General features: G+C 26.5%; 6 protein-coding genes across 8 annotated transcripts; 1 reads left to right on the top strand and 5 right to left on the bottom strand.

Annotated features, from left to right (window-relative positions):
- Nucleotides 1-815: 815 nt before the first annotated feature.
- LOC128964435 (uncharacterized) lies at nucleotides 816-5,221 on the bottom strand. Its single transcript, XM_054311025.1, has 5 exons — nucleotides 4,907-5,221; nucleotides 4,500-4,820; nucleotides 3,700-4,404; nucleotides 2,628-3,178; nucleotides 816-2,555 (listed from the first exon to the last, which is right to left on the bottom strand). The coding sequence occupies exons 1-5, from the start codon at nucleotides 5,129-5,131 to the stop codon at nucleotides 839-841; spliced, it is 3,519 nt and encodes a 1,172-aa protein (XP_054167000.1). The 5' UTR covers nucleotides 5,132-5,221; the 3' UTR covers nucleotides 816-838.
- A 681-nt stretch (nucleotides 5,222-5,902) lies between these two features.
- On the bottom strand, nucleotides 5,903-7,338 carry LOC128963916 (adenylate kinase isoenzyme 1-like). 2 transcript variants are annotated; one of them, XM_054310459.1, is made up of 4 exons: nucleotides 7,318-7,338; nucleotides 6,628-6,744; nucleotides 6,336-6,537; nucleotides 5,903-6,249 (listed from the first exon to the last, which is right to left on the bottom strand). In XM_054310459.1, exons 2-4 carry the CDS (start codon nucleotides 6,702-6,704, stop codon nucleotides 5,953-5,955), a joined length of 576 nt encoding a protein of 191 aa, XP_054166434.1. In that variant the 5' UTR covers nucleotides 6,705-6,744; nucleotides 7,318-7,338; the 3' UTR covers nucleotides 5,903-5,952. The 2 variants fall into 2 exon arrangements, with proteins under 2 accessions (XP_054166434.1, XP_054166438.1); XM_054310463.1 differs by lacking the exon at nucleotides 7,318-7,338 and adding an exon at nucleotides 6,798-6,866.
- Nucleotides 7,339-11,235: 3,897 nt separating this feature from the next.
- On the top strand, nucleotides 11,236-12,882 carry LOC128964382 (solute carrier family 35 member G1-like). The gene is made up of 5 exons (XM_054310972.1): nucleotides 11,236-11,282; nucleotides 11,414-11,754; nucleotides 11,851-12,284; nucleotides 12,373-12,615; nucleotides 12,706-12,882. Exons 1-5 carry the CDS (start codon nucleotides 11,236-11,238, stop codon nucleotides 12,880-12,882), a joined length of 1,242 nt encoding a protein of 413 aa, XP_054166947.1.
- A 349-nt stretch (nucleotides 12,883-13,231) lies between these two features.
- On the bottom strand, nucleotides 13,232-14,561 carry LOC128964381 (uncharacterized). The gene is made up of 2 exons (XM_054310971.1): nucleotides 13,906-14,561; nucleotides 13,232-13,833 (listed from the first exon to the last, which is right to left on the bottom strand). Exons 1-2 carry the CDS (start codon nucleotides 14,510-14,512, stop codon nucleotides 13,232-13,234), a joined length of 1,209 nt encoding a protein of 402 aa, XP_054166946.1. The 5' UTR covers nucleotides 14,513-14,561.
- Nucleotides 14,562-16,330: 1,769 nt separating this feature from the next.
- LOC128963901 (solute carrier family 35 member G1-like) lies at nucleotides 16,331-19,870 on the bottom strand. Of its 2 annotated transcripts, XM_054310443.1 has the most exons (5): nucleotides 19,686-19,870; nucleotides 19,211-19,626; nucleotides 17,190-17,447; nucleotides 16,820-17,105; nucleotides 16,331-16,755 (listed from the first exon to the last, which is right to left on the bottom strand). In XM_054310443.1, the coding sequence occupies exons 2-5, from the start codon at nucleotides 19,553-19,555 to the stop codon at nucleotides 16,355-16,357; spliced, it is 1,290 nt and encodes a 429-aa protein (XP_054166418.1). In that variant the 5' UTR covers nucleotides 19,556-19,626; nucleotides 19,686-19,870; the 3' UTR covers nucleotides 16,331-16,354. The 2 variants fall into 2 exon arrangements, with proteins under 2 accessions (XP_054166418.1, XP_054166417.1); XM_054310442.1 differs by having other exon boundaries at nucleotides 19,211-19,870.
- A 1,599-nt stretch (nucleotides 19,871-21,469) lies between these two features.
- On the bottom strand, nucleotides 21,470-25,554 carry LOC128963841 (dnaJ homolog subfamily C member 10-like). The gene is made up of 12 exons (XM_054310365.1): nucleotides 25,191-25,554; nucleotides 24,634-24,693; nucleotides 24,178-24,552; nucleotides 23,889-24,093; nucleotides 23,277-23,801; nucleotides 23,048-23,193; nucleotides 22,840-22,956; nucleotides 22,654-22,755; nucleotides 22,256-22,563; nucleotides 21,967-22,168; nucleotides 21,700-21,894; nucleotides 21,470-21,608 (listed from the first exon to the last, which is right to left on the bottom strand). The coding sequence occupies exons 1-12, from the start codon at nucleotides 25,398-25,400 to the stop codon at nucleotides 21,585-21,587; spliced, it is 2,469 nt and encodes an 822-aa protein (XP_054166340.1). The 5' UTR covers nucleotides 25,401-25,554; the 3' UTR covers nucleotides 21,470-21,584.
- Nucleotides 25,555-25,712: the final 158 nt, after the last annotated feature.

Below are 25,712 nucleotides of genomic sequence, written 5' to 3'. Positions count from 1 at the left end.
TTATTAACACTCAAATAGCGCATCTGGTAATAGTCTAATACAATACTATTTTATTAATAGTAATTTTATGGTAATTTTTAATTTATAAACTATAAATTATGGACATATAACTAACTTAATAAAAATTAATTAATAAATAAATAAGAAATAAAAATGAAATGTATATTATTAATAGTATTATTTCAATAATTTAACCAATAAATTATTGACAATAATAATCATTAAAAACATATGGTAATTTTAAAAACTATTAATTTCTATCAATTAATTGATACTGATTTATAAAAAAAATTTAAAAATTAACACCAATACAGTAACTATTAATATTTACTTTTTCTCCTAATGTATGTTATTACACAAACACACACACACTATAGCATTAATTCAATAGTTTAGTGCAAACTAATTATAGATATTTAATAGTTTATCTGTGTACTAAATTTTATTTTAAATATATATATATTACTTGATTATAACCTATAATTAAATAAATATTAATGTAGTTTTCAGGGAAATATTTAAATAGATATTTTTAAATCTATTACTACACATAATCAACAACAACAAATAAAACATACCTTGTTCAATTATATCACAGACAACTATAATAATAATGATAATATACAAAATACATTAAACATGATAAATATATGGTAACTTTATTAATATTAAATAACTTATTTTTATTTATTTTTTTAAAAAATCACTAAATTATGAGCGATTGGGTAAACAATTTATATAATATAACTTTTTTATTTTTTAAAAAAAAGATATATTAAAGAACACTAATTAATAAAAATAATTAAAATTCATGTCAAACATCAACACTAACAAAACATTAGTCCTGAATATCAGACACTTTTTCATCGATTAGTTTGATTACCGACTCAAACAATGTCTTCAATTGTTTTTTAATGGATTTACTTTCAGTACATTTGATAATTTCGTACTCGACGTACGGTCCCGACGGTCGGGCCACACACATGGCCACAAAATAACACTCAGCCGACTGTTCCTCAGGTAATTGTTTGTCACTATAGCGCTGGATAATGGTTTCCGTAACAGTCGTTTCTTTATTTACGCGACTAATTTTGTCTATACTGTCTTTAAGTTCACTGCGAATGAGTCCCCGATTATTAGAATCGATAACTTGTATGTCGATTGCCTTCAAGTCCATCAAAAACTCGGCAAACGGCGAATATTTGCCGTAAATCACATCATATTTACCAATCAAATTGGTCTGAATTTTGTAGACATTCTCAAAGATATCAGTAGTCAAACAGCAGATTTGATTTGCAAATGTTTTGATAATTTCCTGTGAGGTAATGTCTTCATGACTAACACATCCTCTGGCATTCGGAATACTAATATTACGGCCGAGCAGTGATTGATAATCATCGGTCGGATCAAACTTTGAGATTATCTTCGAAATACCCCAGTCTTTGACTTTCTTTGTTTTCGAAAAAATAATATCACTTTTGACTGCAATGCTTCGGATATAAAGAAGAAATTTATCAAAAATAGAAAAACTTAGATTTGCGGTCAAATTGTGCTCCAAATTGAACGGGTCTTGAATACAGCAAAACGATGTCATCTTGAAATGAAGATTACCGTTAACTGCTTCGCTGTTCAACGTTGTCTTAATTTGTTGATTAAAGTGGTACTTATGGACGGCTTTTCCTGTTCTCAATTGTATGACATGAGTTGTAAAATTAAAGTCAGCGAAAAACTTAAAAAACTTTGGCAACAAATCGATAACCGATTCAGTGTTTTGCGATTGAGGTATCAATAGTTTGTCGCAACAAAAACTACAATCCCAGCCATCGATTATCTTGCGATTGGCGGCGGGATCTAACGGTTCTCTTAGTTGATCGAGAGTCGGCAATATGGGTGGACTCTGGTTTTGGCAAAAAAAGATTACCAACTGTGTGAGTGCATAGCTGGTGAAGGCGTTGTCGGCGCCGCCGATAAAGTCATTCATTTTGGTCCAATATCTCAATATGATTGCCAAGTCTTGAAAACGCCGATCGAGATCACAGTAAAAGCTGATAAGTTTGGTATTTTGTAGACCTAAAGCATTAGTAATATTGATATCGCAACAGATTCCCAGTGATTCAAGAGATCTGAAGAGATCCAACATTCGGGGATTATTGAGAAACTTTTCGCGAAACAGTTTGAAATTAATCTTAACGATTGGACACCGAAGACTAGCTATCGGTGTGGGAATATAAAACCAGAAATATCTTTTCAAAATGTTTCGCATTTCCATCAAATAGCTCATTGATGTATTGAAATCTAAAGTATTGCAAAGATTATCCAACTGACGAATTTCGACAAACAAATCGATATCTGAATTGCGAAAACCGACCGAATTGGCAGTCGATCCGAAAAAATAAAACTGACAGTCAATGCCCGACTCGTTTAACACCACTTCAAGCAGTTCTTTGAGAAAATTGCGATTTTGATGATCTCTATGCGATAATAACACAAGATTTCTAAAGTTATCGATTTGATCGTCAACTTCACGACTATTGGTGACAGCCTTTCTTAAGTATCTATTAAAGAGATTTTTTTAAAAAAAATCCAATTAATAATAATAAATATATATATATAATGATATCGCATACATGTTATCAATGGTACCGGTCTTCAGTATTTCAATAAAATTAGGATTTAATTGATTATGAAAACGATTTCTCGGGTTTCGAAAGTCAATATATTTGATGGGAATCGACAACTTCTGGAAATTCATTCTCTCCTTCAGTTTGTCGGCTTTGGACACCCGTTTGACAAACGTCTTCTCTGGCCTCTTGTCGTTCGTGTTGTCCATCTTCTTGTTGTTATTGTCGCCGTCGACGGCGATGGCAGCGGAGGCGGCGGTGGCGACAACAACAGTATTGTTGTTGTCATTGTTGATCATCTTATTCTTATTGGTGGTACTATTGATCTTCAGTTTTCGACTTAATTGATCGCCCAATTGTTTGACATCTCCTTCTCTTCTTTGGTGATGTTGTTGTTGTTGTTTACAATCATTACGCGCCATAAGAGTAGTCGTATTATTAATACAGATGTTATTGTTGTTGTTATGGTTTGTTTGGTTGGTTTCCAGGGATTCATTACAACTACATGTGCTCTGTATTGACAGTGCTTTCAATTGCATAACCAATCGTTTTAGTCGCTATTATGTGATAATAATAATAATAAAGTAAATATAAATTATTTAGTAGTAATAAAACCAATAATATTATTATATGTTTATAAAAAAATAATTAAATTTATTTGTTATAAAATATATTATATAAAACATTTATTATTGTTTATACAGTATATTACAGTATATTATTGTATTATAATATAAATATAAATTTTATGATATATTGACTGCACCTATAGTTTTTTAAAATTACAGTACAGTATATCTAACTTTTGTTTATTGCTTTTTTTTCGCTTGAATTTCAATAAAAAAAAATTACAGAAAAAAGTGCCAAAAAAATATTTGACAAAATTTTAAGATAGAAAAAGACAATTAAATAAATTTTTAAAAAATGGTATAATTAAAAAATATTACTTTTTCTATACATTAGTAAAGTATTGTTTAAGTTTCTAAATATACATATTTTTCAACAACAAATAAAAAATATTACAAATATGATAAACAGGTATATATTTACAGCTACTATATTGTCAATCATCACTAACCTCTTGATCGACACTAGTGTTCACCTCTTCGCCTAAATTATCATCTTTTGACTCATTGGACACATCATCTGATGTCGATTCAGACACATATTTATCATCACTAATAGTCATCTCATTGAGCGGTTTGAAGACTCGTTCAAATTCATTAGTAATGTATTTCTTAACAATTGACTGAAGATCATGAGTCGACAATGACTTTGACTTATTGTCACAAACTTGTTGTTGTTGTTGTGCCACAAAAGTTGTCGACATCGATGGTTTCAAATCAAATTCGTTAAACACTTTAAATAGCGGCCAAATAAAGTACTTTTCATCGTCGCTAATATCCACACGATTTAGTAAATGATAGTATTCTTCAGTTAGAAACTGAAAAAAGTTTTTGCATTCGTTTTCATCGAAATAAATATAACCAAATGTAACCATATTTTGGGCAAAGAGTTTCCAATCGATGGACGGATAGTTAATAGTATCCAACATCGATATGAATGAGACTAACTTTGAGTCCAATGATACCATTTTCCGGTTGCCGTCGACAACGGTATCTTCGTTCTTGATGTCAGACGTGTTCAATGATCTTCTACTATTACTACGGCGATCATCGATTTGGTTAGTAATAGTGGCCCGAACTTTGGCCTCATTGCCGCCGAGTTGACTATTTTTTTTGAAACTTAATTCAAGATATTTTTGTAGTCTTCCATCGTATACCTGAAAACCATCAATAAATATATATATATAATAAAGTGATAACTATTACCGTTGCGGTCAAACTACCGGTAAAGTCTTTCAAATGAAATACTGACCTCAAGTTTTAAATTTTTGCGGACGTTTTGGCTTTCGCAGTGTTGGTCAACAAACTGTCGACATCGGGACTTAATGAGAGCCAATTTATGATAATTGCTGTTACAGTAATCGGCGCTAATCTCAAACTGATAGTTGCTGTTTGTGTCCACCAATTCGACCGCACATTTGAACGCTTTGCTGCCGCCAATGCCAGCGGCTATCTCTCGACGTTGTTGTTGCGGTTGTTTCACTTTACTGACGGCTCTAATACGCGAACCATTGTCCACAAGTGTCCGTTTTGTCCGAAGTCTGACAAATTGTTTGTCTGTTTCATTGAAAACCTTTGAAAAAGACAAGAGATTTAATTAGATGTAAAAAATATATGATATGTTAAAAATAATCTGTTGTTGTTGTTTGGATCCATTACCTCAAACTGATGTGTCTTCAGATTAAACTTATTTAAGCTAAGCGTTTGTCTAATCTTATCGATGACATCACACAACTCGACGCCCGAATCCGTGGACCGATTATTGAAGCCGATTGTCATCAGATGGCCGTTCAGATCGACAAATATCTCGATTCGGGATTTCTTTATCGCACCACTCGATGATACCATCATTACTGGCGATACTGTCGTCGATGTCGTTGTCATTGTTGTTGTTGTTGTTGTTATAGTTGTCTTCAAACTGAACAATACTTTCTGAAGATAAAAATCAGATGTTATTTGTTATGGAATTTTCAAAATAATATATAAAATACTTTTCGAAACAATAAATAACGATATTTTTTAACAAAAAATTTTTCAATATTATTGATGCAAAAGTCAGAGCCCGAGTTCGATACCCATTACAGGCAATACTTTCATTTAATTAATTAATTAATTAATGACCTGATATTCAATAGATATTTTAATTTAAAAAATTTCTAGTAATTATAATATTATTGTTATGAAAAATATTTTGTTATATTTTTTTTAATGATAAAATTGTTTTATTTTCTTTATTAAATAATAATTAGATTAAACAATTTAAATATAATTATTTATTTATTTTAGAAAATTATTAATCACAAAAAAGCAATTATTTAATTATTATTGTTATTTTTATTAACTTAAAAATTAAATTATTTAAATTATGAATTTATATTATATTATAAGTATTTATTTATTTATTTAATTATCATATATTGTATATTAAATATTAAATTGTAATGTATATACCGGTATATTATTATTATTGTGATTATAATTATTTTTGTATAATTTTGATTTAATAGCCATAAAACAAAAATCTAATTCAAATATATAATATTAGTGGTAGTGTTAGTCAATCAATCAATCAATCAAATGAGATCACATATTGTCGTCAAAAAAACAAAACAAAATTTAGTTATATTTTAGATATATTTAATAATAACTTTATTTAATGACTTAGTTTTTTTTGATATCATTTTTTTAAACACCAAAAAAAAACACTAAGACTTTTTCGGCAACGAATCTATTGCTTTCGATACTTCTTTGAATATATCTTCGGGATCTCTATTCTGGGCACTAATTTTTCGCACTTTTTTACCCAAATAGTCGACTACCGGTTGACTGTGTTTGTGAAATGTTTTCAAACGATCGCGTATTGTGTCCGCATTGTCATCGGATCGGCCACTGGTCTGTCCTCTGGACAACAATCGTTTGGTCATCTCTTCATCGCTGCAATCAAAATACAAAACCATATCACAGGGAGTGACGTCCCGTTCAAAACTGATGGCCTGATCTCTCTATTTTAATAATAATAATAATATATGCAAACAATCAAACAATTTTAAGAATTTGATAATCAATTAATAATTTTTCTTTAGTTTACTTCTCGAGGATAGCCATCAATAAGAAATCCATTGGATTTTGCGGATTCTTTGTTGATGGCAGTCTTGAGCAGTGATAGTACGATATCGTTTGCCACAAGTTGTCCAGTCTTTACGATTTCATTGACCTGTTTTCCCAAATCGGATCCCGATTTGATTTCTGCACGAATCAGATCACCGGTCGATAGATGAGTGAAACCATATCTATATATATATAGAAGTTATGTATTGATTATAAATTAATAATTATTATTAATAATTAATGAATGATATGATAAAATAAATTGGTTTTACTTTTTAACAATTTTGTCGCATTGGGTCCCTTTGCCAGATCCGGGCCCTCCGATCACAAAAATTACCGGTTTTGACATATCGTTGTAATCGGTTGTATATCAAACAAATTGCAATAACCTGTTGAGAAATATTTAATGAAAAATAAATGTAATGTTTTTTTGCATTAATACCTGTATATATCCTATTATCTAAAAAATAAAATAAAAGCTGAATGACAATTCAAAAATAATTAGTTGTAATAAATTATTGTTTTGTTAATATTAAATTAAAATATAACAAATCATTAAAAGATTGTTTGTTTGTAGATTTTTTTATTACAGGTAATAATTTTTGTTTAAAAAAATATTAGCATTAAATTGTCAAAATAGTTGTATAATATATTATTTCTATACAGTATTTTGTGTTCAAAAAAAATCAAATTTTCTACATTTACTGCTAATTAGAAATAACAATATATTGTTTCTATAATATGTTGTAATGTAGTTCACTGAATGATTAAATATTTCACGATATTTTAATAATAATATTATTATTACCCAAATATTATTGTAATTTATTATTATTATTAATAATTATTAATAATTTAATATTTATTAAATATTAATTATTATTATTATTACTTGTATAAAACATGCAAACATGTGATAAATAAATAAATAAATATAGTATTAAACATAATTGAATACTTACAGAATAGTTAGGCAAAAAATGCTAAAAATTTAATAAAATAGAAAAAGACAAAAATATGTACAGTATTTTTAAATAATATTATTATAGAATATTCTGTAATAATTAATACTATTATAATTACTATTACTAGAATTACTAACAAAATACAATTTGTTTCAACAAATACAAAGTCAAACACATTTGTTGTTTATTTTTAAACATAAATTCATGTGTAGTTTTTTTTATGGGTATAACTAAATCGATATTCTGTTTGTGTTAACAAACGCTATGTTATATATATATAATGTGCAGTACTTTGCAATGACTTTTATTTGACACCAAAAAATATAACACTACGATTAGGGGTCTCTAGAGGTTATCATTGTATGTAAAATAATAATAATAATAATAATACAGTTATAAAATATATTTTATTAGATTTTCTATTCTACAAATCTATTTGAATAGTCTCTCTCTCTCTCTCTCTCTCTCTCTCTCTCTCTCTCTCTCTCTCTCTCTCTCTCTCTCTCTCTCTCTAATATAATATATTTTATATTATGAATAAATATTTATAATAAAAAATATTATTATTATTTTTTATTATCATAACTTTATATATATAAATATAAATAATACTAAATTATATTACTTACTTTTTAAAATTATATTTTGACATTATATTGAAGTCTACTGTAGGAGTAAATGTTGCGTTTAATTTATATCAATATTTGTTTTTATTGTGACATCTCATATAATATATGCATGCAATTGGCTTATTACAGTTATTTATAGAAATATATTTTATAATTTACTGTAATTTTTCATATTATAAATTTTTTAGCTGTAAAAATTAAAAATATCTCTCACGTTTTACTATTTTTAAAATGCACTTAAAAAATATTTCTAAAAAAATGTTTTGTAATGTTTTTTTTTACTAAATACAGTAATAAAATATGATTATTAATAAAAAAATTGTAATTCTAACTAATCATTGTTTAGAAAAATCTTTATAACCTTATTAACCATAAAATTAAAAATAAAATAGTATTAGTAACAAACGGATTAAAAATATCAATTGAATTTTAGTTAGAAATTTACTTATTGTTTTGCAATTGTTTCTAATATAGTTAAATAACAACAATCAAGAATAATTTTATTGCTAATATTTTGCATTATTATCCTATTATATAATATTATGGTTTATTGTCTTAATTAATTTATATTTATTAGTATTAGTAATATTATTATCACTATTAAATCAAAACATATGAACTTCTATACAAAATTGAGTTTATAAAAAATAATTTAATTTAAAACAAAATTATTTATTTTTTTAGTAAAATTATATTTATTCATTTCGATTGATTTAATAATCAATAATAGAATGTTTAATATAAATTTAATATTTTTACTAAAACTTTATTTTCGATAAAATCATAAAAATACATTCATATCTTTATTTATATTTAAAAACATTTTACATTATTATGTTTATGCTATTATATATTTTATATTAAATATAATAGTTTGTGTTATTAATACTTATTTAATATTCAGGTAATTTTATTACTAATTTAATATTATTGTTGCTTAACCAAGATTGAATATTGCATTGTAATTGTAAATAATTTAATAAGTTTGTTAGTATAAAAATTAATAATTTAATTTTATGTATTTCTACATTAACCTTTTTTTGTTTATTTTTAAATCACTATTAAATTTGTTATTTTTTATATATATACTAAAATTTCAGTGTACTTTTTGTAATATATGAAATTTAATGCTATCAAATAATTAATTACAATATAAATATTTTTTTGTTTAATATTTATTATTGTATAGTTTTGTTAATTTAATATATATATATAATTTTAAATTTATCAGTTTGTTATAATCATTGGTATGTTTTTACTGTTATATTAAATAATATATTATAATTGTATTTTTAAATGTTGTTTTTTGTGATTCAAAAAAATTAGGCATTTATGTAAATTTTTTATCCACTAACATCAAGGATTATAATATGACTAGTGTTGACAAAAAAGAGAAATTTCTTGAAAGTTTCTAAAATAAATTTCTATCTATGGGATCCCATGGGATCTATGGTTTATTTTATTCTATCGATATTTGTTATCTTGTAATAATTGTTATTATAAGTAATAATTAAATATTATTATTATTTTAATTATTAAATAATTATAATTATTTATATAGGTATTCCATTTTGTATAATATTATACTATATGTACAGTTATTATGTTTCATTAATATATTTATATTACTTCCAATAGCTATAGATATGGGCATCCAAATAGTATAACAATAAAGTTAAATTTCTATAGAAAGTGAGAAATTTTCTAGAAACTTTTTCAGGGAAATTTATTATAAACTTTCTATTTACCCATCTCTAAATATGCCTAATATGATTATAAATAGTTGTCCTATTTATTTTAGGGAATAGTTTTATATTTTAATTATATCCTAAAATTGCTAAAAATTATTTTAAAAATATTGATTGTTAAGTTTGTTAATTATGATTGTTAGCTCATCTATTATTATATTATTATAGTGTATGTATTATATATATCATATTAACATAAAATAAATATTAAATATAACTGATAAAATGAATTTACATTTTTTTAATATGCTGTATAATATTTAAACAATCGATTTATTGTAGATATAATATATTAAATAAAAAAAATTATTTGCATTATTTAAAACCAAATTATTGCAAAAAAAATCGATTAACCAAGGTTACAATTTTATTTAAGTACTGTACAACTATCTTTAAGTACACATGTTTTATTTGATATATTATAGTACAGTACGATATTATACATTACAATAACAACATTGATATCTGTATTGAATTAATATTTTTTTTTTTAGTTTTTACTTTTATTATTTAGTACTTTATATTGAAAGCTATATAACTTATACTGTATATATATATAATTTATATAATATTACATCAATTTATAGTATTTTTTGTATATATTAAATAATTTAATTTAAATATTGTGAATCATAACTTATGATGTAGATATTATTTTACTAAAAATGTACTCAATCTGTTTTTGTAATAAAAATTTTTTATTAAAATTATAATTACATAGAATTATATGCTATATTTAGTTTTGAAAAACAAATTATTTGATTTCAATTTCAATTTAAAATTTATATATATATAAAATGTGGACTTTAAGTACTAATTTTCCGGGTATTAACATTGAATTTTTTTTAAGCTATATTTTTTTTTTAATTAATTTATTACTTTTGTTATTATGACAGTATAAATGTCTCACAGGTTTATAAATACAGTATTAAAAATCGATATAATTGATTACAGAATTACAGAATTTTATACTAATAACTATTTTTCGTTCATAAAATATATATATATATATACTGTATATACATATACACTCTGTATAATTAATGTGTATATCTATCTCATATATATAAATTTATATATATATATATATATATATGTTTATAAACATTGATAAATATTTATAATTTTTATGCCAGTATTGTCGTCATTCATATCTAATTTATTAGACAAATGTTTCGACAATTGATTTTTTTTAAAGTGTGCAATGATTTTAGTCTATATTCACAAAAATTAATGTGATTTTTTTGTTGTTATTAATAATATTTCTTTGTGTGGATCTATTATTGTACTATTATTTTATAATTATTTTTTTTGCTATATATATATATATATATATATATTTAAAAACGCATATATGACAGAAAAAATTTTATTTTTAAAAGTTTTATTGTTTTAATATTAGCTATACTTTAATATTATTGTACGCATATTCTTGGATATTATATTTTTTTAAAATTATATATTTATTATTCAATATATTTGCTGAAAATTATTATTTAATAATAATAATGCATAATCAAGATAAAATATGTGTATCAATGGATAATATTAATATATTACCGGAATATAATCGTTTAGAAATTCCGTATGTATTTGAAAAAAAAGTTGAAATAATATGAAATAGAAATTTATATATTTAAAAAATTATATTCATGTATTATTATTCAAGATTTAATTGATGTTTTTTAAAAATTTTTAAAAATAAACTAAAATTAGTATTACATTTGGTATACACGAAAGCTTCAGTACTAAAGAGTTGTGTCCTAACGATGAATCGGATGACGATATTCTTTATACACAAGGAATCGATAATCCGGTTACTGTTTTTGATGATCCCATTGATGGGACCAACAAAAACGGTAACACCAAATGTGAAGAAAACAATACTAATAATTATAATAATGTCAATATTGTCAATCAAAACAAACACTGGTCTCAAGCATTGAAAGGCATTACATTGACAATACTTTCGGCACTGTTTTTCTCGGTGACCACAGTTATCGTCAAATATGTTACTGATGTACAACCGGCTCAAATGGCTTTCTTTAGATTTACTGGTATTTATAAATATTTATTTTTAAAATAATAAGAATTTCCTATTGATTTACAAATTATTATTAAATAAAAAAAATCAATTACTAATCAATTTTCAGGTATACTATTATTTACAATACCTGTACTGTTGGAGATCAACAGCAATCCATTTGGTCCGTCCAATTCGCGTCTGTGGCTTATTGTACGCGGACTGGCCGGTGCTACCAGTCTATACTGTCGGTACAGTGCCCTGCATTACATGTCCATTGCCAACGCTACGGTAATTGTACTGTCGATGCCGGTATTTGTCTTCATCTTTGCCCGAATATTTCTCAAAGAATCGTTCGGTTTGTTCCACATCTTTGCCCTATTGATTACAGTAATCGGTATTACATTGACATCGAAGGCTGCCATCATATTTGATGACTCGGATAATGTTTACAGTTCGGTAGTAAAGTCCGCTGTCAACAGTGGTAACAGTCAACTAATAGGACTGGCCTACAGTATTGGCGCTACACTTATTGGTGCATCGGTTTACGTGTTGGTCAGAAAGGTATCAAATATTGATATTTATTTCAAAAAATCATATTTAAGTATTTGTTTTTTTCGGTGGATCTAATTTGTATCGTTTTAATCATTAGCTCAAAAGTTTACATCATTCGGTAATTTTGTTTAACTTTTCGTGGGTCGCCATAACCGAGACAGCGATGATCTCATTGTTGACAAACAACTTCAAACTGCCCGACAATATTGAGGCCATTAATGCCAATTCGTGGTTAATGTGTTTGGTCGCTATCTTCTCGTTTTACGGACAGTTATTGTTGACGAAAGCGCTTCAATCAGAAGAGGCTGGTTTGGTGTCTATAGTTAGGGCCAGTTCTGAGGTATTATTATAATTAATTAATAAGCTTTTTATAATACTCTGAAACTGTATTTTATTATTAATCATTATCTTTATTTATTAAAAAAAACAGGTTATCTATGCCTTTGTGTTTCAAATAGTAATATTCAAGGAAATACCCGACAAGTGGTCAGTATTGGGTGCACTGCTGGTCATGTTATCAGTGCTAATGTCTTCGGTCCGCAAATGGATTATTTCGTTACCGAAAGACTCAAAAATTAGGCAAAAATTATGTTTTATGACTAAATAAACATTATATATATATATATTTTTATAAATTAGTAATATTTCTGTTAAATCGATTGTAACTTTGATAATATATTTTTTTGATAATAAGGTTATTATCAAACCAGATGTTAAGCTTTAAAATTATTTATTACTTATTAAGTATTTTTTTTAATTATTGTATTATTTTGGTATACTGTTGACTCATGTTGTATTAAAAAATATATATAAGTAAACAATTATACAATTAATATTATTTTTTTTAATTTTATTATTTATTATATCTTTGTTATAAACTGTCAAAATATGATAAATTGTTGTTTTTAAAATATATTATAAAAATAATTTTAATAAAATATTTCAATTGATTTTTTTTAAAGCCTATACTCTTGAAACAATCCGCAACACGGATTAGCTCTACAGATGCGTACAGTTTTTGTGGTCAAATTCATCACTATATTAGCAACAGTACACATATTGGGATATGTCGACAGATCTTCCCTTCCCGGCACAGGTATGTGAGCGCATACACTGTCGGGAAACGAAACGTGATCTTTGAATAAATCAGTAAAACTTGTTTCGTCAATTGTTCCCCATTTGTCGAGCAATTGTCGCTGCATTTGATGGTCTCTGACCAGTGATGATCCACAATGATAGGTGTCGTCGACCGACGAGTCGGCAAAAAACGATTTCGACTTAAAGAGATTACAGTGAGTCAGAGAATCAGTTTTCTTTGATGGATAAGTGACAAAGTATTTGGTGGGAGTCATCTCCAGATTGATGGCCAATCCGTCAGCCGAAGCCACAGTCATGTTGACCGACACATGTCTGGGCGCACCGATTAGTCGTTTTAAACCCACTGAAAGATTAGGTGATTCAATAAACAGTCGTCTCAATAGACCTATCGGTAAATAACCTTTTGGACTGTCTTTGCCAAAGAAGTCATCACTTGAGAATAGACTCATTCCAGTTATGGCTAATTGTTATTAAATAATTTTACATTAATTATAAAGTTTTTTTTGTTTTAAAAATAAAATAAAATAATAACCCAATCCATTAGCGTTGATACCATATCTGCCTAATTGTCCGACTTCTGTAAGCATATAAAACGGCGCCATATGTTCGCTGGGATCGGGATGTACTTCCAACAGTACCACCATATCATCGTTGAGCATACGCTTGTTTTGATCCCAATTGATACCCATCAGGATGTGTCCGCTTTTGGTGGCTTTCGACAAACACATAGCCGATGTACATTCGGGGGGCAATTGTTTTTGCATTGTTAGCTCAGATATATCATTGGTCGGCGATTTGTTGTCCGATTGTGTCCGAATCAGATCCCGATTCCAGCGCATCAATTCGTATCTGGCATTTAACACAATGATATCCTCGATGGATACCTGAGCTCCATCGGCCATACCTTTCATTTCGTTCAGACCGGACGGATAATATCGTTTCAAAGCTTTTACATAATTATTGTTAACAAACGTTTCCACTTGTGTCCAGTCAAGCATAACATATCTTTGTTTATAAAATTGCAGATTCTTTAGGATCCTATCTTTTAGTTGTTGTCCATAACTATAGCCTCTCGTATAGGGATCGCCTCGGATGACAATGTGGTCAATAGTTTTCTGATTTTCAATATTTTTTGACATATTTTTGTGTTTTACTGAATATATACAAACAAAATACAACTATAGAAATAAAAGTGAAATAGTTATATAGTTTGCAACTTATATACTAAATAATATTTCAACATAAGTCCACTGTTTAAATAGAAAATATATATTTTTGCAAAAATTCTTAGAAATATTAATTAATAGGAAAAAATACCTGTACTTTTCAATTAAAATAAAATTTCAATTATAAATTTTTATTAATTACTGAATTTTTGTTTAAAAAAAACTCAACAAAACACATTGAATCTAAATTTAATTTAATTTCACAATTAAATGAATTAACAATTTTTGTTATTTTGTGTCGATTTATATTTAAAATCAATAATTATGAATATTAATGAATTTCAATCGATTTCACTGATGTACAGTGAATCAACAATTTTATGAGTGTATAAATAATTTATTGAAAATTAATTACAATTTAATTAAAGTATTCAACAATAAATAAAAATGAAAATAATGAATAGACAACTGTTTTTCACTGATGATTAATTGACATTTTATTAATTTATTATTTATATTATTATTACAACTAATATAACAACTACTACAGTAATACTTTTAATAATTTAAAATAAGTAACTTAATAAATAATTCATAAAATTTTCAAATTGATAATGTTGTTTTTTTTTAAAAATAATTTTTTTAATTTTATTAACAGTTTTTCTTTAAATATATAACTAATTATAATTATAATCGAGTATTATTATTATTATCATGAAATTAATACAATTTAATTTTTTAATATATTACTATTACATATAAATAAGAGTTTAAAACATAGTATTTTTTTTAAAAAAAATTTAATAAATAACAATGTATTTGAAATAATTCATAAATAATCCAATTTTCAACATAAAATACATTAAGATTATGAACATTGATATAATAAAAATTATTATTATTAATCATTAATAGTAATAAATTATAATAACATAATTATTATTATTTTTTTTAATAAACAATTAAGAATCACAACATTTGTTTCATTTAATTTTTTTTTGTTAACACAACACTTGTTTATATAGTATTTCATTAATTAATTTGGTATTTATGTTTGTAATACCAAATCAAAAATCACATCACTATTTATGTTTTCAATTAAAAATGACTTTAAAAAAACAATAAAACTTTGGTTAAAATTCATTGATTATTCATCTAATTTAATAATAAGTCTCTCATTATGTGTGTGTATGTATGAATGTATAATGTTTTAAATAAAACATATAATTATTATAATAATCTCTATTTAGACATATTGACTGTAATTAAATACTATCAAAATAATAATAATAATGACAATTTTAATGCCAAATAAAACATACATGTAATGCGATATATATTTTAATAGTAGATTGAATTTCAACATTTGATAGGTTTCACTAAATGATATTACAATATAAATATTTAAATATAATTATTTTATACATTAAACATAATAACAGATTATATTTCCTTTTTTTATATAAAATATTGTCATTAAAGTATACTAAAAATTTGTTGTTTCAAATGATTTAGATAATTAAAAATAGTATATACGGTAAGCACTAAAATATGTTAAATTTTAAAAATATAAAACCTATTGGATTTGAAATGCAATTGATTTGTAAATGCTTTGGCTATTAAATAAAAAAGCTAATAATATTTTCGTATTATTTTAGTATTTGAAAATAAAAAATCTCATAATATATTTTTGGAAAATATTTTTTTTTGTTGAATTTGGTCAGTTATGATAACAAACACTTAATTTATATATAATAAGTTAGATTATACTATATATATACGGTATATATTATATATATATATTTCGATAAATGCCTAGTATAGGAAAAAATATAATTTCGACTTTAATTTTGAGTGCTCCGGAAGTGTGAGCACCCATTTGCGGACACTTGTTATTATAATACAAGCCGTGACCAAAAAGGCACCAGTTATTGACCAGATATCGGGAATATCGTTAAAAAGCCACAATTGCCAGACAAAGGCCAGCGCAATGTCTGTGGCGGCTCTAACCACAGATACTGGACCCGCCTGTTCCAGCTGTAGGGAACGGGTCAACAGTATTTGGCCACAGAATGAGAATATGCCCAACAATATAATTAAAAACCAAGCTTTGGTAGTTTTGGGCGATGAAAAACCGTCCATCAGAGCTGTAATAATTACCGTTTCGATGATAGCCACCCAACCAAAGTTGAACATAATTATGGAGTGATGAGCTCCTGTTATAATAAAAATATGTATGTTTTAAACCAACACTTTTTTTGTGGATAAAAAATAACAAACCTTTGGCTTTCCTAATAAATATAAACACTGACGAAGCAAATATCGTTGAAGACAGTGCCGACATAACACCATAGATGTGATGCATTTTCTGTGTGGCCAACAATTCTTGACGACTGTCCGACGTAATAGTCATGTTGACCAACAACGAAGGTATAGATGAGTTAACATATTGTGAATTGATATTGATATCGCCGTCGGAGCCGAAAATAATAGGAAGTTTAGTGGTCAGCGACAGACCGACCATTGTTATGAATACTGTTATCGTTTGAAAAATACCGCACGACTCCTAATATATATATATATAATTTTTTATTAAATATTTAATTATTAAATTTGTTTTAATTAATCAATTAAATAACTGTTGACTTACTTTTAGAAAAATACAAGCAAACAATGAGACAAATACGGGAACTGAGAATATAATAACCGACGCATCGGCTATCGGTAAATACCGAAAGGCAGAAAACCGGAGAAATAGCGAAGTGGCGCCCGCTATACCTCTTAGTATTAAGAAGTGTCGCAACTCTGGCGGTCCAAACGGATTACTACCGTTGCGGACGACTAGCGGAAGTGTTAGCAATAATATGCCCACAAACCGGAATACAGCCAACTCTCCCGGGTGTATGTCCTGTATTTATATATATATATACAAACAAAGTATATTATAAATAATTAATATCATAATTGCATCCAAAAGTTTGATATTTATTGTTGATTTTTATTTATTTTCAATAAAATAGTTTATTATAAAAATTAAAATATTAATAAAAAAATAAATTGTTAATTTAAAAAATGTTTATTGTCATCTCAATTAATTATATTTATTTATTTAAAAAATTAAAATGCATATAGCTCAAATTGATTTAATATACTAGATAAATAATTTAAACGTTTATATAAATGTCAAATGTCATAATAATTCAAATAAATTGGCAATATTTTCACATTACTAATTATTTTTATTTTAAATATCAAATAAAGCATAAAAAAATTGATTAAAACTACTAATATTTTTGGCAAATATTTATAATTAGCAAATATGGTAAGAAAACCTTGCTTTCAATATACAAAATAAAATAATATAATATGGATATCCTATGAAAATAAAATAATTGTTTTAATTTTTTTTTAGTTATTTACATTTCCTTCAAGTTTTTACATTTTGGTTTAATGGATGTAAAGTAGTGATAATTTTTATCACTCATATAAATTAACATAACTGTATTTTCATAGACACATTCAAGCTTATTTCCCCTTTTAATATTTATCATAATTTTAGTTTTTTTTGTTATTGATAAAATAAAACATTTTTCATTAATAATAATACAAACATTATCGACAACTATGTATATTGCAATTTAATGGTTGTAAAAATAAATCAATTTTAGTATTTTACACAAAAAAACTAATAATAAAAATTATATTCATTAATTATAAGATTAAATAATCATAAAATTTGATTACATTTTTAGAATAATTTATATAAAATAAATTATCACAAATTTTATAATTGAAATTTATAATTGCAAATTTGATATATTGAATATACATATAATTTATAGTTAGTACAAAAAACACATGTAATTAATCAATCATAATCAAAAAAAAATTATGTGTAAGAGGATTGTGTGATGAAAATGTATAATTAAAAAAATATATATAATAATAATGACATGCAATAATAAATGCAATAAATGTGGTTAACTTTTTTTTTACACCTAAAATTTTTTTTTTATTAAAGATACTCAATATTTTGTATGATAGGACACATATACCGGTATATTATACTGTATAATACAGATATATATATATAAATAGACTTTAATACTAATAAATTATTAGTAATAATAATCATAATAATAGCTTTTAATAGATTAATATAAGATTTTTTTTGATTAGTTTTTTCGGATCACTTGAAAAATTCCTATTGAATTGTTGTCAACACACAGACAGACAGACAGACAGAGACATAAAAAAAACTAATTATTTTTGGGAATTAAAACTAGTATTTATTTAATTACTTCAGTGAGATATATCATATATACCCTATTATATGATATATTTGATGATAAATACAATTTATAATACCATTGATTGATTAATAGATAATAATCATACAAAAATATTGTTGATTAAGGTATCAAATTAAAAAATATTAATAATACAATAATTATACGTTTTTTTTAAAAAAAACAATTGAAACTATTATATTATAATTTTCACTATTTATTATCATAATTATCTATAAATAAAGTTCAGTGAAAACTGTTAATTGCAAACCAAATACAATCAATCAATTGATATAATATTGAAAATGATTAGTTTGTTTGTTTGATAAGAAATTTTGAAATATAATAATCATTATAATAAGTAGATATGGTTTTGACTTACGTCCAGATATTTGACGATAACAGAGGAAAGGGAGAAAAAGACAGAACTGAGCGACGAATAGATAATCCCTTTATATAATCGCCAATTGAACTCATGGTATGAATCGTCAAACAGTTCATCGCAAACATCGGTCGAGTCGTGCAATCGTTGAGTCTCCGAGTTTATAGTATATTCGTCGGCCGATTGATGGTCACCACCGCCGCCGCCAATCACAAGCATTTGATTCATGTCTTTGCCGTTGGGCTGCGAGCCGAGCAACGGACTGTTCAATACGGTTCCGCCCATCGGATCCCATTTGGATGACGACAGCGACGAATTGGAAGAGCTCTTGCGGTGTCCGGACATATCTTTTGTTTGTGTCTCACAAATAATTATCACTTGATATCACTGTTTATCATTTACGACATCACTATTGTCTTCATATATATCATATCATATATATATTATACAAAAATATCTTTGGCTTCAATCTCACCACAATTAAGACACACAATCTGCTGATGGTCTTCACCAGTCATCGGTGGTGGTGGTGATGGTGGTCATCATTATTCAGAGATCACAACATAACGGGTCAAACAAATTGATAAACAAATATATCAATCAATCAATCAATCAATCAATCGATCAATAGATGAGATTAAAAAACATTGTTATGAATGAGTTATCAAAATAAAATCACAGTCACTATAATCACAATCAAATGAGTAAAATAAATATTAATTATATCAAACAATTGTTATGATTTAATATATCAATTGAAACCTATATATAATATGTTATATTATATTAAGAAATTAATTAATTATTATTTTATAAATAAAATGTTTCATTAATTCAATTGTATTTTCAAAAAGTCATTACTTATATATTTTGAATGTATAGTAAAAGTCAAATATTAATATATTAATACATTTTGAGTGTTCAATCCATTGGTGTTTCACATTTGGTTGAATGCATTACACAAACACACAGTAAGTCATACATAGATTTTTTTTTGAGTCAATTGACTGAACCAAACACAACAAACACATCAAATACAACATACAAAACCCTTAAAGCATTTTTATATTTAATAATATAACTAATAATAACTCACAGTATTTATATCATAGGTTATGCGGCATAACAGTGTAGTAGAGATGCTATTATGAGTTATTATGGGAACGATAGGATAGTGAGGTTGGGTTTGTCACCAAATAATTTATATAAAAAAAAACATATGATTTTTAAACACTTAAATAGCGTATCGAAAATTAAAATATATTTTTTTTGAAATTTTTGTTGTTGAATATTACTGTACTCTATTATAAATTGATTAGTTTGTATAACTTATATACACATATAATTAGTTATTTAAAAATTTATTATTATTATTATTAGTAATACTGTAATAAGCCGTCTCTTATTTTCTAAAAAAACAGACATATGTTTGTAATGCAATCAAATAAATAATAAAAAAAAATTATAACACAATTGACTGACGCAAACACAGCCAGTGCTCTATATATTTCAACTTTCACTACAATATATAAAATAAAATACACTGTATTTAAGATATATTTTATTTCAATATATAAATATATATATTTTCCTCTCATATGAATTGTTTTGTTGACCTCAATAGTGTCAATAACAATGTGTGTCTCTTAATTGGTTTCACATTGTTTTTAAACAGTTTATATGACATTTTATTTATGTTTCTCTTTATATCATTAATTATTAAATTATTGTTCAAAACAATTTTCGCACTCAATTTTTTCTGTATAAATAAAATCTCTCTCTCTCTCTCTCTCTCTCTCTCTCTCTCTCTCTCTCTTTATATTATATATCTAACTGTTTTACAGGTATATAAATATTAATATTTAATCTGGACAAACTTTGCATACAAACAGGTAATTTTATATACAGATATTAACACTGCTTTTATAATACGTTTATTTGTTATAAAATATTTATTTTATAAAATTTTTTTACATCACTTGAAATATTTATCAATAATTTGATTTTTACAAATAATATAAATAGCATACATTATATCAATATATATATATATATATATATATATATATATATATATATATATTACAGTAATATGACAGCTAGTATCACATAATTGTAAAATTAAAATTTATATCAAATTTTAAATATAATGTAAATTATCTAAACAATTGATACAATAATTAATGATTGTAATTTTAATTTAAATCATTTATTAAAATATTTTCAACAACAAAAATTATAAATAAAAATTGTCACCTTGCATTTTAATATTTTCAGTTAAAAACATTTTTTAAAAAATTGTATTAAAAATAGTATCCAAATTGTAATTTTTTAAAAATAAATTAAGTAAACAATTATTAGTCAAAAATTCAGGTCATAACTCGTCGCGTATGATATTCTGTAATTAAAAATAAATTATTATTAAATTAATATAAATTTTTGACACAAATACTAAATATTAAAAAATCAAATCATTAATAATAACTTACATCTTGATTATCATCTGATAGAAAATCTTCAACAATAGGTATGATTTCTTTAGCTGACTGGCCATCAATAGCTACACCTTTAGCTGATTTTTTATACAATTTAAGTGTCGGATAGGCGTTAACGCCGGCATCTCTGCATAACTGTCTAAATGATTGACAGTCAACTTTGCCAGTCTTTACTTTGCCTTTTAATTTCTAATAAATTTGATTAAAAATAATAATTTTAAAAAATTAGTTTTATTAGTAATTATTTAGGATGTGAACTACCTTTGAGATGACTTCAAATTCAGGTGCAAAATAGGTACAATGAGAGCACCAGGGTGCGTAAAAGTCAATTAGCCAAACAGTGTCCGATTTGATTAACTTTTTGAACATGTCTTCACTGGTGATCTCTTTGACAGTACTCGGTATGAAATTATAGGCCCAAACTCTCAATGACTCGGCATCTCTATTATTACCATTATATTTGCTAAAATTATTAAATATTAAAAAAAAATAATTTTATAATACTTATACTACGAATATTATATATATTAAAAATCTCAACAAAACTAACTTAAACTTTTGGGTTTTTGAATAGTATTTCGAGTCTTTAGATGGATACAAACGAATGGTCGGATAAGAGCTAACACCGGCATCACTGCACAGCTGTGCGTACGCCTGACAGTCAACTGATCCAACGTTTACGTTTGGTTCCTCTTTGAGTAGTTTAGCTAATTTAGTCCATTGCGGTGCCAATCGCTGACACGGGCCACACCAGGGCGCAAAAAAGTCAACCAACCAAAAACTGTTACCTTTTTTATTGTCTACCGATTCTTTGAATGATTCGGGCGTCAAGTGTACCACTGAAGGAACTAATGTCTCCTAAAAAAAACAAAAAAATATTACCAAAATTTAGGTCAACCAAGGTATTTTTTATAAATATATAAATTATATTATTATTATCTGATTTACATGTATAAAATCAATCAAATCTTGCTCTGAATGAGATCCATGAAACTGGTGTGCAATCGATGAGTTATAGAGAAGTACTGTTGGATAGGATTTGATGTTATACTGAAAATAGCGACCAAAAAATCATAACAATTATGTTTTAAAACTTTTTTAAAAAAAAAATAAATATTATCATTTGATTAGTACCTGACGACACATTGTCGAATGTATAGTACAGTCAATGGTACCAAAGTTGACCAAATGATTGGCACTTCGGGAAGCCTTACGAATTTCGGGCATCAATCGCATACACGGCGGACACCACTATAAACGAGACAATCAGACCGGTAATTAAATTAAAATTCATTCATTAAAAAAATATTTCCAACTACTATAGTGTGTATAGACGACATACCGGTGCAAAAAAGTCGACAAACCAGGGTTTATCAGTGGACACTGGATTTTGCACTTTATCTTCAAACAGAATCGGATCCAATGTTTGTAAACGACTAGAAAGTGATTCTTTGGCAAAGTTTGCGATATCAAAGGCTAGTATTCGACCTAAAAAATTAAATATAAATTATACCACAATTAGAAATAGATTTTTTGAGAGAAAGAAATTTTGAGAACTAAAAGACACAAACCGTGGTATAACTCATAAGTTGGTCCAGCATTGAGTACAGCGATTGTCGGATATTTACTAATGAAAAACTGAGAGCAAGCCTGTGGTTCTCTGTCGCAGAAAACTTTACCCACATTAAGACTTTCGTCGCCGACAAGTGCCGCCAATCGTTTGGTCTCATATTGATTCACTTCTTTGTCCTCATCACTCAACGTAAACTCGACAATCCATGGATCAGTAGACAAATCTGTGCCTAAATTGTGCCAAACAGTGCGCAACTCTTTTGTCGACAATTTCTTGACGTTTGGCAACTTTGCGAGAACCGCTTTAAATATCTGTTTCGCTTCCACCGATTGGTCACTGTTGGCGATCTCGAAATAGTTGTGATGATCGCCAGAAATGTCTTGGAAAAGAGCAATCTTTGACTCGTGAATACCGTAATGATCGCAAACTTGTTTGTCATCTGAATCGCAGAACACTTGCGCCACTTCTACCACATTCTCCAACATTATTGCCACCATTTGTTGGGTGTCTTGAAAAGCACAGTCTAAAACATTACATTACAAATTAGTTAAATAAAATGTTTATAAATTATATATTAAATCAATTATCTATATAACGTATATATTGTTACCTTTATTATTAACGCAAAACATTAAAAGCCACCATTGATTTGCTGGCTTTGTCTTCAATTGATTATCGTCATCATCTTCATCAACGGTGTGCGTATAGAAAGCATTCAAATTGAATCTATCGATAGTTGTCATCCGTGGTTGCAATTTATTTAACACGTATTCAACCATTGATTGTGTTTCGCGTTTACCTTCATAACTGTCGGACTATTATTTTGAATTATAAAGACATATCAAATCAGTCCTTAAAATTGTAGACAAAAAAAATAAATTGTCTGTCAATTAACTTACTTCGGGATAGAAGATAAGCGATGGATAGGAACGGATGCCTTGTTGGCGACATAGGATCCACTCTTCTTCGCAGTTGACGGCACCGATACGTATGACAGAGTCCAACTCTTTGGCCAATTTGCGCCAATCGGGTGCCAAGTGATGACAGTGCGAACATTGCGGCGAATAATAGTTAATAAACCAAACGTACGGACTATTGGTAACCGATGTCTCGAAGTCGCTCTTCGACAACGTTATAATTTCTTCGTCATTATCATAGATACCGAAATCTTCGTTATAGTATTTCCACGAATGGTATTGATAGCGATGGCCGGATGAATCGTCTTTGAGTCCGTCTTCGCCAAACTGGTCATACTTTTTGCGCATCTCTTCATCCTTTTTTTTAAATGATAAAATATAAGTGAAAACATAAACAATTGTATTGTCAGCTGATCCACACAATTTAATTAGTCATACCTTAAGCACTTCATAGGCTCGGGTTATCTTCAAAAAGTTTTCGTGAGCTTTAGGATCGCTCTGTAATTAATAGACAAATAAACAAAAAAAACTTATATTAAATTTAATGATAGATCAAGTTTTTAAAAAAATATATATTTTTTTATTTTGTTAAAAATCTAGAAATATTATCCAATATATAATGATTTTTCATTATTTTTTAATAAAAATATCTCATAAATCATCAAGTACATGCATTAATTGTATAATAATTATTATAAGTAATTATTACTAACTTGTAATATATGTTTGATAACATGTATTATATAAAATGTATAAAATTATAATGATAATGTAAAAAATGTGCTAGCTAATTATTTTTTTTCACATAATGCTCATAAATAATTTGATTATTTTTTTTAGTTAATAAATTAAAATAAATTTATAATAAAATAATTTTTTTGTAATAACTTAAATATAGCCTTAAGTATTGCCATAAGTGAGTGGACACGCCTACGACAATACATCCTAATTAGGTGTGTGTTATGTTTGTGTCCCAACCGTATTGTCGGTCATACCTTGTTTTTGTCGGGATGTTTGCTTAGTGCCAACCGTTTGAATGCTTTTCTAATGTCCCGATTATCGGCATCCTTGCCGACGCCCAACAGTTCATAATAGTTTTCGTGGTCACCATCGCTAGTGGACACCACCACCACTACTAACAGACTAGCGGTCAATAGCAGACAAAACACAGACACCGATACCAATACAATGAAGTTGTGTCTCATTTTTTGTTTAGTTGTCGATAGTTTGCTATAACTAACTAATCATTTAAACTGATTGATTGATTGATTGATTGGTTATTTGACCGAAAAATTAAACAAAAAATTAATTAATTATCAATCAATCAATGTGTTTGACACTCATTGGATAACAACACTACTGTATAATTGAATTGAATTTTTATTTACTTATTAATAACTTTTTTTTTATTATTAGTTTTATTAATAATATTTAATTATTATTATATCATATATTTTATTGAATGTCTTGAATATTATAGATGAGTGAAAACATGTGTTTAAACGTCACAACAAATA

This window comes from Oppia nitens, unplaced genomic scaffold (genome assembly GCF_028296485.1).
Source record: "Oppia nitens isolate AA-2021 unplaced genomic scaffold, nextdenovo-longstitch-racon4-pilon3 scaffold8_pilon_pilon_pilon, whole genome shotgun sequence".
NCBI classification, from domain to species: Eukaryota; Metazoa; Arthropoda; class Arachnida; order Sarcoptiformes; family Oppiidae; genus Oppia; species Oppia nitens.
Note: the sequence above shows the minus strand (reverse complement) of the source record. Positions and strands in the feature narration are given on the sequence as shown.

Coding starts and splice junctions, on each gene's coding strand:
- LOC128963901 (XM_054310442.1), bottom strand. CDS start 19,555: ATGTCCGGACACCGCAAGAGCTCTTCCAATTCGTCGCTGTCGTCATCC. Junction 17,106..17,189: donor TTGCTTGTATTTTTCTAAAA/GTAAGTCAACAG, acceptor TATATATATTAG/GAGTCGTGCGGTATTTTTCA. Junction 16,756..16,819: donor ATTTATTAGGAAAGCCAAAG/GTTTGTTATTTT, acceptor TTATTATAACAG/GAGCTCATCACTCCATAATT.
- LOC128964435 (XM_054311025.1), bottom strand. CDS start 5,131: ATGACAACGACATCGACGACAGTATCGCCAGTAATGATGGTATCATCG. Junction 4,821..4,906: donor TGAAGACACATCAGTTTGAG/GTAATGGATCCA, acceptor TCTTTTTCAAAG/GTTTTCAATGAAACAGACAA. Junction 4,405..4,499: donor GCAAAAATTTAAAACTTGAG/GTCAGTATTTCA, acceptor GATGGTTTTCAG/GTATACGATGGAAGACTACA.
- LOC128964381 (XM_054310971.1), bottom strand. CDS start 14,512: ATGTCAAAAAATATTGAAAATCAGAAAACTATTGACCACATTGTCATC. Junction 13,834..13,905: donor TATCAACGCTAATGGATTGG/GTTATTATTTTA, acceptor AATAACAATTAG/CCATAACTGGAATGAGTCTA.
- LOC128963841 (XM_054310365.1), bottom strand. CDS start 25,400: ATGAGACACAACTTCATTGTATTGGTATCGGTGTCTGTGTTTTGTCTG. Junction 23,802..23,888: donor GTTTTGCGTTAATAATAAAG/GTAACAATATAT, acceptor GTAATGTTTTAG/ACTGTGCTTTTCAAGACACC. Junction 21,895..21,966: donor AATTTGAAGTCATCTCAAAG/GTAGTTCACATC, acceptor CAAATTTATTAG/AAATTAAAAGGCAAAGTAAA.
- LOC128963916 (XM_054310459.1), bottom strand. CDS start 6,704: ATGTCAAAACCGGTAATTTTTGTGATCGGAGGGCCCGGATCTGGCAAA. Junction 6,538..6,627: donor TGCGACAAAATTGTTAAAAA/GTAAAACCAATT, acceptor ATATATATATAG/ATATGGTTTCACTCATCTAT. Junction 6,250..6,335: donor TTGATGGCTATCCTCGAGAA/GTAAACTAAAGA, acceptor TTATTAAAATAG/AGAGATCAGGCCATCAGTTT.
- LOC128964382 (XM_054310972.1), top strand. CDS start 11,236: ATGGATAATATTAATATATTACCGGAATATAATCGTTTAGAAATTCC. Junction 12,285..12,372: donor TTTACGTGTTGGTCAGAAAG/GTATCAAATATT, acceptor TTTAATCATTAG/CTCAAAAGTTTACATCATTC. Junction 12,616..12,705: donor TAGTTAGGGCCAGTTCTGAG/GTATTATTATAA, acceptor TAAAAAAAACAG/GTTATCTATGCCTTTGTGTT.